At 36.5% G+C, this 10,100-nt stretch overlaps 2 protein-coding genes across 2 annotated transcripts; one reads left to right on the plus strand and one right to left on the minus strand.

Annotated features, from left to right (window-relative positions):
• Window positions 1–977: 977 nt before the first annotated feature.
• LOC125608782 (36.4 kDa proline-rich protein-like) lies at window positions 978–2,397 on the plus strand. The gene has a single exon (XM_048779269.1). The coding sequence runs from the start codon at window positions 1,042–1,044 to the stop codon at window positions 2,170–2,172; it is 1,131 nt and encodes a 376-aa protein (XP_048635226.1). The 5' UTR covers window positions 978–1,041; the 3' UTR covers window positions 2,173–2,397.
• Window positions 2,398–8,270: 5,873 nt separating this feature from the next.
• LOC106437276 (proteasome subunit alpha type-4-A-like) lies at window positions 8,271–9,639 on the minus strand. Its single transcript, XM_013878185.3, has 2 exons — window positions 9,485–9,639; window positions 8,271–9,235 (listed from the first exon to the last, which is right to left on the minus strand). Exon 2 carries the CDS (start codon window positions 9,211–9,213, stop codon window positions 8,461–8,463), a length of 753 nt encoding a protein of 250 aa, XP_013733639.1. The 5' UTR covers window positions 9,214–9,235; window positions 9,485–9,639; the 3' UTR covers window positions 8,271–8,460.
• Window positions 9,640–10,100: the final 461 nt, after the last annotated feature.

Genomic DNA, 10,100 nt, shown 5'->3' on the forward strand with positions numbered 1-10,100 from the left:
AAAAAGAATATACCGGAAAAAAATAGCAAGAATGAAAGTGAATGGTTATTGCTTCTCAAATTTAATAAGGAATAATTTTATTTTTTAATTTTCTACAAAAAAAAAGAACGAAAAAGAATGAGATAGAATTATTATTCCTTGTGAATGGTGATTTTTTATAGGAACGTTAGAGAATGCATTATTTCCCATCATTTCTTGGTCACCTTTCGTAAAATAGTGTTGTTTTTCTAATTAAGCATTTTCATGTTTTTGTTTTTCTAAACATTTTCATGTTGTTTGTTTTTCTATACATTTTCATGTTACGGTATATATAGGCTGAGCATGTCCAAGCTATTCAAAATTAACCGAATCGTGGAACAGATCCAGTAACTAGCTAATTCATAGTTCTATTAAAATTGAGGTTAAGTATATAAAAGAAAAAAAAAAACAAAGAAATGAATAGTAACAAAACTAGAGAGAGAACAGAAAGGAATAGAGATTTTGCCGAAACTTTTCTAAGTACAGTGTCTGAGTATTTTTTTGGTAATCATGTTAAATCAGTGTCTGAGTTCTTCAAACCTTCTCAGACTTGTCGTTTGTAATTAATCATTATCTGGCCGATTAAAAATGATTAACGTATTTGATTTCGTGTTTTCCGAATGCTTTCACACTAACCAATTACATTTTCACAAAATTTACAAATAGGTTCGTAGAGCATGCAGCCATGTGATGAGCACAAAAGTGAACAATTCTTTAGCAGTTTACTTATATCAACGTAAATAGCGAATGTTATTCCTAAATTTCCCTGAAAAGATAAGAATCTACGACTACAAAGATACGCCAATTTAGGAAAGTATGACAAACCCTTTAATTTCGTTTTGGAACTAAGTGACCTTATACCTGCTTAATAAAATCTAATATTCCAATCATCTAATCACAGTTTGGTGCTTACACTATTAAAAATAAACAAATATCGGCGAATACTTTTTCTATAAAAGGGTGCACACTATCATATACCTACTTACTAAGTCGTTTACACAACCCAAACCCTCATTCTAAGAGATGGGGTCTCACACACAAAACCTCTCTTTTCTTATCCTCCTTCTCCTAGGCTTCCTTGCTGTCTCATTCGCTTGCGAATGTAGCCCTCCTAAACCATCTCCGAGACCCCACAAACCGCCTAAACATCCCGTCAAACCGCCTAAACCACCAGCAGCCAAACCACCAAAACCACCGGCAGTAAAACCTCCTAAACCCCCCACCAAACCTCCCACCCTTAAACCACACCCCCACCCTAAACCTCCCACCGTTAGACCACATCCACACCCTAAGCCCCCTACCAAACCTCATCCCATCCCAAAACCGCCCACCGTTAAACCACCACCCTCCACACCCAAACCGCCCACAAAACCACCCACCGTTAAACCACCTCCATCCACCCCTAAGCCGCCCACCAAACCACCCACCGTCAAACCACCACCCTCCACCCCAAAACCGCCCACCAAGCCACCCACCGTCAAACCACCTCCGTCCACCCCTAAACCACCTACCCACAAGCCACCAACAGTGTGCCCACCGCCAACACCAACACCAACCCCACCTGTTGTAACGCCACCAACACCACCAACACCAACTCCACCAGTCGTTACGCCACCAACACCAGCCCCACCTGTTGTAACGCCACCAACACCAACACCACCGGTCGTAACGCCACCGACACCAACCCCTCCTGTCGTAACACCTCCAACACCACCGGTCGTAACGCCACCGACACCAACTCCTCCTGTCGTAACACCACCAACACCACCGGTCGTAACGCCACCGACACCAACCCCTCCTGTCGTAACACCTCCAACACCACCGGTCGTAACGCCACCGACACCAACCCCTCCTGTCGTAACACCACCAACACCAACTCCACCTAAGCCAGAAACGTGCCCAATCGACACGTTGAAGCTAGGCGCTTGTGTAGACGTTCTTGGAGGTTTAATTCACATCGGGCTTGGTGGAAGTAGCGCCAAGAAAGAGTGTTGTCCGGTTTTGGGAGGCTTAGTTGACTTAGACGCAGCTGTTTGTCTATGTACCACCATCAAAGCCAAACTTCTCATCGTCGACCTTATTATCCCCATTGCTCTTGAGCTTCTTATCGACTGTGGAAAGACTCCGCCACCTGGCTTCAAATGTCCCTCTTGATGAATGAAGTGTCTCTCTATCGTGTTTTTCTTTCTTTCTTTCAAGAATTTGTTAGTTTGATAATCTCTTGGGTGAGGTTAATTTGCGTGTGTGAGACCTTTAATCACTTGTTTTGTTGTACAATAAAAGGCTATGTTTGGGTTTTGTTGATGTAATTCTAAGAAGAAGAAATAAAAAATGTAAAACGGTATAATTATCTTTCAACAAAAACAAGTTAATATTTCATATCTGTGTACGCTTATTTTGTTTTTTTATGTACATATATACGTACGTAGTCACTTGTGGAGTAGCAGAAATGTGGATTTTATAGCCATGCAAATTGCACTGACGCACATGTGATATGCGCCCCCATAGCGTGGCTACTGTGTACTGACCAAATACATGTGTATAAATATAGTTACATACAAGTATATATATGCTAACAAATATATCATACTTTCTCCAAAAATTGATAGCTAAGATAGCTCTTAACAAATTATGTCTCAGTCACACAGATGATTACGACATTTGATTTGTGGATTAAGAATTCGAAGAAAGTAACTTTTTTAAATTGTAGAGCTTGCTTATTCTTCCGCGTCTAAGACCATCTTTAACGCGGAGGATTTGTGGTCCTTAACGAGATCCTTAAGCATTAATGTTGATTTAATTAAATGGAAAACAAATAAATGCTAGATAATCGATCCTTAGTGGGTTGATTTGGTGACCGAAAATATCAAGGGTTATTAAAACACGTGTCAGCTGCTCATTTATTTGTATTTTTTTTCTTTTTCTTTCCTTTCTTTCTTCTAATTTATTTTGTAACCGTTTTGTTCTTGTTTTCTCCGCGAAAAGAAAATGATCAAAACCGACGACGGAAACGACGATTCTGTCGGTCCACTCGACGTCTCCTCCGTCTTCGCCGTGATTAGAAGGATCGAAACCCACCACGGACGACGACTCTCTCGGTCCTCAACGCGGCTCCTCCGTCTTGTCTTGTTTTCTCCGTCGGAAGAAGGGTCTAAAATCCATCACAATCGACGCCTCTCTCGTTCCTCACCGCGACTCCTCCGTCTTGTCTCCTCACCGCGACTCCTTTGACTCGTCCGTCTTGTCTCCTCACGAAGACTCCTCACCGTGACTCCTCTGACTCCTCCGTCTTGTCTCCTCACCGCGACTCCTCTTACTCCTCCGTCTTGTCTCCTAACCGCGACTCCTCTGACTTGTCTCCGTTAGAAGATGGATCGAAACCCACCACAATCGACTACTCTCTCGGATATGGATCGAAACCCACCACGAGATTACAGTTGTGATATGTCTGTTTGTGGACTTTATGTTTGTCTGTATGTAACTTTAAGTCACGAGATTTTTATGTTGCTTATGCAGATTTATATATATAATTTATATGTCACGAAACTTTATGCTTCTCTCCTTCTCTATATAAAGTATTGAGATATGAAGTATTTTTTTACAAAGTGATCGAACACACTCCCTTTCTCTTCACCAACACACTCTCCTTTTTTTCACCAACAAGTTTCATCTGATCACCGAGTCTTCTCTTTACCATCACACTTTCATCTGATCACCGACTCTTTTTCTCGCACCAAAACACTCTCTTTCTCTTCACCATCACACTCTCCTCACCAAAACTATTCACATGGCATCTTCATCCCATAATACGTTTGATGTACAAGATGGTGAAAGTTTTGATCAATATTTTGATCGGTATGTTGATCAATATTTTGATCAAACTTTCGAGAGTTTAGCCATTAATCATGGTGATCAAGAAGTCCAAAAAAAAAAGAGGAAAAAACGAGTTCACATCGAAAGGAACCGTGAAGAAGGCAATGTACGTTTATGGGAAGATTATTTCAGTGAAACCCCAACTTATCCTTCTAATCTATTCCGACGGCGATTCAGAATGAACAAACCATTGTTCATGCGTGTTGTTGATCGACTCTCCAATGAAGTTGAATTCTTTCGACAAAAGGAAGATGCTCTCGGCCGGCTTAGTCTCTCTCCACTTCAAAAGTGTACAGCAGCCATTCGTGTCTTGGCATACGGTAACGCCGCTGATGCTGTTGACGAATACCTCCGACTCGGTGAAACAACTACTCGTTCATGTGTAGAACATTTTGTCGAAGAAATAATAAATTTATTCGGTGAAGAGTACCTAAGAAGACCAACACCGGCTGATCTTCAACGTCTACTTGAAGTTGGTGAGTTCCGTGGATTTCCCGGTATGATAGGAAGCATCGATTGTATGCATTGGGAGTGGAAGAATTGTCCCACCGCTTGGAAAGGGCAATATTCACGTGGTTCCGGAAAACCCACAATTGTTTTAGAAGCGGTTGCTTCTTTTGATCTCTGGATATGGCATGCGTTTTTTGGACCGCCAGGTACTTTAAATGATATCAATGTTCTTGACCGCTCACCTGTTTTTGATGATATAATACAAGGTCACGCTCCGGCAGTCACTTACTATGTCAATGGAAGGGAGTATCATTTGGCTTACTATCTCACCGACGGTATTTATCCGAAATGGGCTACTTTTATCCAATCAATTCGGGAGCCACAAGGGCCGAAAGCGGTTTTATTTGCTAAACACCAAGAAGCTATCCGAAAAGATGTCGAGCGTGCTTTTGGAGTCTTGCAAGCTCGCTTTGCAATTGTTAAAAACCCGGCACTTTTTTGGGACAAAGGCAAAATTGGGAATATTATGAGAGCATGTATCATACTCCATAATATGATAGTGGAAGATGAACGAGATGGATATACTCTGTCTAATCTTTCCGAGTTCCAACACGGAGACGACCCCGGAAGTTCACATGTCGATCTCGATTTTCAAACGGATATCCCTTCAAATATCACCAATATGATGGGTGCTCGAAGTAGAATTCGTGATCAACATAAGCATCAACAACTGAAAGCGGATTTGGTTGAACATATATGGCATAAATTTGGACATAATGAAGACATCAACTGAGTTCGGAAGTTTGTTTTCGAATTATTCTCGATTATTGTACTAATCTATATTTTCATGTTTTTTTTAAATTTATGTTTTAAATGTTATCTTTTAATATATTTTATTTAATAAATAAATTTTATTAAAAAAAATTATTAATTTTTTTAAGAACCTCGAATTAAGAAACCTCCATTGGACCGCTAAAAATGGAAGTTTCTTAACAGAGATCCTTAACCCCACTTAAGGTTTAATTTATTATTAAAATTTTCTTAAGGATCTCAAAAAGGGTTTTAGGGTTAAAGATGGTCTAATATACTCAGAGATAGTGAAATAAAAATCATACATAATAAAGTCAATATATTGCAAATGTACAGTTGATAAATCTCATATAATACAGAAAATAACAGTATATATCTAATTGAAGAATCATTGCAAGAGAAAAAGTTGGATATCATTAATAATTATAGAACATATGGAATCTCATCCAAAGAAACAGACGATATCAAAGAACAATATATTGCAAATTATTTTGGAATTGATTCTGGAATGAAAGAAACAAGTTCTTAAATATGTTGGCGAATAAGGTTTCAGTATCTTTAACCGTAGGACCGCGAAAATCCTGATTGAAAATCACGAAACATAAGTCGATATTAACGGTAAGATAAAGATAGAAAACATTTAAGAAATCTTTTAGGAAATAGACGAATTCACAGAGTCGAGATCTGATATCTTTCTTTAACTCAATAAATCGTCCGTATTGTATGACAGTTTGAATGCGATCTATGATCCGTCTATGACGGTTCCCAAATCCAACTCGCGGATCATCTCCTCTAGATCCGTCCCGATTATATGTTTGCTAGTTGACATAGTTCATGTTAATGAACTGAAAATCTGAATGGGGTAGCAATTTTTAGCCTAGGAAATGAAGGAATATGAATAAACCATGGTTGTTCTAGTCAGCTAGCTATAATAAAATAGTATATCTAAGCTAACTATAATAAAAAGGAATATAGTTAATCTTATTAGCCTATATTATGGCTAGTCCAATTAAAAACAATTTGACTATGATTTTTAGTTTTACATGATCGAAAATTAAACCGTTTAATTCAAACCATAGAAACTAGATGTTGATTGTTTATAGTTTTTAAAATGGTTTTTGGATTTTTTTTTGAAAAACTAATTTATTTGCCAATCAAGATTTTGCTAAAAATGATTTTCTAAAATCTAGAGAAACTAGTTTTTCAAATAACTACCTAATTCTACACAAAAACCAAAATCAGTGTTTTTTAAGATTTCTGGCAGTTTCCTACGGATGATTTTTTTTATCATGCATTTTTATTTATTATTTTCTTTTAATGGTTTTTTTCATTTTTTTTTTGTAACTGGTCTTTCTTTTCATATTTGCCTCATTCTCACTCTCATAAGGTTTTCACCATCACATCGTCAATACATTTGCCTCATTTCATCTCGCCACTCAAAAATATTTGATCATACTTGTAAATTAGAAGAAGTTCTCTTACTGCTAAACTAAAAGAAGTTCAAAAATATTTCAAAAGGAAATTTTATTTTAAAAGTCACTATTTTAATTAATTGCTATAGTAATTATTTATACAAAAATAATCATAGAAATATATGTGTAAAAATTATTTTAGAAACAATATCAAAGGTATGATATTAATATTTTTTATAATGCTTAATTACTTGTATAATAGCATTTGAGATCAAATATAAAAGGCATTCAAGATAAAAAAAAATATATATATATATATATATATATATATATATATATATATTTATATGGAATTTACGATAGTTTTATTTTGTAATTATATTTTTTTTAAAATAATTTTTGTAAATAAATTTATGTGTATTTTAATGACAGTGTTTTATATTTTATTATTTTCAGAATAAATATTATCTATTCATAATATTTTTTATTTTATTAATTTTAAAAATAAAAATCAAAACCAAAAATTAAAAACCAAAATCTAAAACAACCATTCATGTTTTTCAAAAAAAACCAAAATTTACTGCAAAATCAAAAACCAAAAATCAAAAAAAAAAATCAAAAACCAAAATCTAAAAACTAAAAACCAAAATCCAAAAACTAGAATCTAAAAATTAGAAAAACAATCATCACCTAAATTAAGGGATCAGAAGTTAGTGTTTTTTTAATTACTTTTAAAGAAGTTAAGGGACCGGAAATTAAGGTTTTACTATTTTTAGATATGTTGCTGCTATATAGTACAAACCTTCCTCTGCAAAATCTTGCAGATTTCTTTGATTCTATAATAATTAGATGTGCTGAATATGATTCATTAACATTTTTTATATAGTACTAGTGGTTTGCAAGTGCTTTGCATTTCCTTTTTTTAATTGTTTGAATATTTGTTTATATATCAATGTGATCTATTTTAATTTTTTTGTGGTACATTTGTTCTCACATTGTTTCATTTTAGTTATTGTAATTCATTAGCATTGTATTTATTTTATTAACGGAAGCACAACCTCATCGTCTTGTTTGATTGACCATTTTTCTCAACAAGGAAGTTGAAATGAGAATAATGTGTATTTTCAAGTATTTTAAATTTTATTTATACTCTCTTTAATTCTTCTTTATGTAATTTTATATTGAATTGTATTTTTTTTAGAAGTATTTTACATTTGATTTATACTCTCTTTCATTCTTCTTTATGTGAAAATGAAAATTTTGGAATGAAAATGAAAATTTTGAATGATGGATTGCTAATTGTGTTTAATAAGAAGTCGAATTGTAATTACAATTTGTTTCTTATTTTTCAAAGTTGTAAGATAACATCATTTCAATGAAGAGATGTTTACGTTCTTGTTGATACAAACTTGAATCTTGTAAATTTCCTAGTGAGATTAATTTAGTGAACTGTAATTATCTATTGCTCTTTCTTTAAAGTCACTCTTTTGTAGTTTTCACTCTTTTGATTTAACAGTTGAGCCCGAGGAGAGTCATTGCCGTTACTGTAAAACTCTTCACGGCAAGAAGAATAATGCTTCGTATTCAAGTAATGAATTGAAACATAAATAAGAATAAAACAAACTTTATGCTTTCAACAACTATGCATATGCGAAAAGATCTCTCTCTCGGCTTTGCAGATTCCTACTGAAAAACACACTTCCAGGATTACTCAAATCACACATTGCAAAATCTCAATTCAAAGTACCTTCAGATAAAATTCTAGTTTCATCGCCATTGTTAATTAAACATCAAACTAAACATGAGAGATTAAAAACAGAGAACTAACAAGATAGATGGGAGGAGATATAATAATAGCACCAAGCAGAGATGAGACAACTCGGACATAGTTTTGTGCTCAGGAAGATTCAGCAGCAGGTTGAGTCACACCATGCTTGAGCAACAGCTTGGTAAGCGAGTCAGGAGAGTGAACATGGTACTTAACACTCCCCGACGGAGTCAAAAACACCTCAGCAAGCTCAAGCTTCTCAGATGTCAAGCTCGTGCTGTCCATAGTCTTGCTCAGAACCTTCAAGGCGAGCTCGACCGCCTCTTCTCTAGTTGCATCCTCCTTGTAGTCTTGTTTCAGAATAGACTGAGCCGCCTGGTTGTTCGCTCCCACAGCTGCAGCTTTCCACCCACCGTAGTTCCCACTCGGATCACTCATATACAGCTGAAACCCATGGTTCTTATCCCACCCGGCAAAGAGAAAGGACACTCCAAAGGGACGAAGACCACCGAACTGGGTGTACCCTTGCTTGGTGTCGCAGAGAGACTGAACCAGCTGCTCAACAGGCATAGGCTCCTGGTACATGAAGGTGTAGCGCTGGGCTTGGACACGAGCCGTGTTGATGAGGATGTTTGCGTCGGACATGATGCCGGCGACGGCGCAGGCCACGTGGTCGTCGATCTTGTACATCTTCTCGGAGGAGGTGGAGGTTTGGAGAAGCTTGGAGGTGACTTTCTTCTCGCCGATCAGAACGACGCCGTCTTTGGATAAGATACCGATGGCGGAGCCGGCGTTGCCGATGGCTTCCATTGCGTACTCGACTTGGTAGAGACGCCCTTCTGGGGAGAAGATTGTCGTGCGGCTATCGTATCTTCGAGACATGTTTTTGACTTTTGAGAGAGAGCTTCGCCAAATTCAAGAAAAGGTTTATTACATTGAGATCGAGAAAACGAAATCAAATCAAGATTGTGAAAGTTTCACTATTGGGTGGGTCTCTAAGAGACGAGAAGCCAAGACGCCTATGTAAGATAATTACATCAACCAGATTCGCAACCTAGCTCTAGGACTTATCTAATTCTATAGAAATTCGTACAAAACTACTACGAGAAACTAATCGAGAAAATAAAAACGGAATGGAATGGATACAGTTTACCTGAAAGGACTTTGATTTTGATCTCTTTTTCGCTGAGAATTTGCTCCAGACCAAAGATGTGTGTGAACTTGTTGGAGAAGACAGAAGAGAGAAGGAACCTAAAAAAACTTTCTGTATCAGGCCTTTATGTTTTTTCAAAACATGTACCTATAGGATATAGTGAAAGCCCAAATTATAAAACTAAGCCCAATATAAGATCAAATCAACTACCAACCGTTTCTGTTCTTGACATCATTTTTATTCTTTTCTTTTTATATAACTCAACTTTCATATATCGAGAGAGCTTTAAATAATTTAGTACATTAAAAAATTAAAACTATTTAGGGAACACATGGTTTAGAGCACCCACCACAGTAGCTCAATTCTGGACAAGTTTTTAGAGATAAATCTATCTATCTATCTATACTAATAAAAGAAACTTTTCTTCTTTATCATGCTGCCACGTCAGTATTTTCATATGGGCAATTTGTGACACATATCCTTTCTTTTTTACGTGAACAGCGTGAGTTTTTTCTAAACTTTTTGGCCTACTGATTTTTCTTTTGTTTTGTGGGCTCTTACTAGCTAGCCCATCTTCTTTAGGGTTTCTAGCTCCTGCGATCAGGATTCGGCTCCT

This window comes from Brassica napus, chromosome A5, assembly GCF_020379485.1.
Source record: "Brassica napus cultivar Da-Ae chromosome A5, Da-Ae, whole genome shotgun sequence".
NCBI lineage: Eukaryota > Viridiplantae > Streptophyta > Magnoliopsida > Brassicales > Brassicaceae > Brassica > Brassica napus.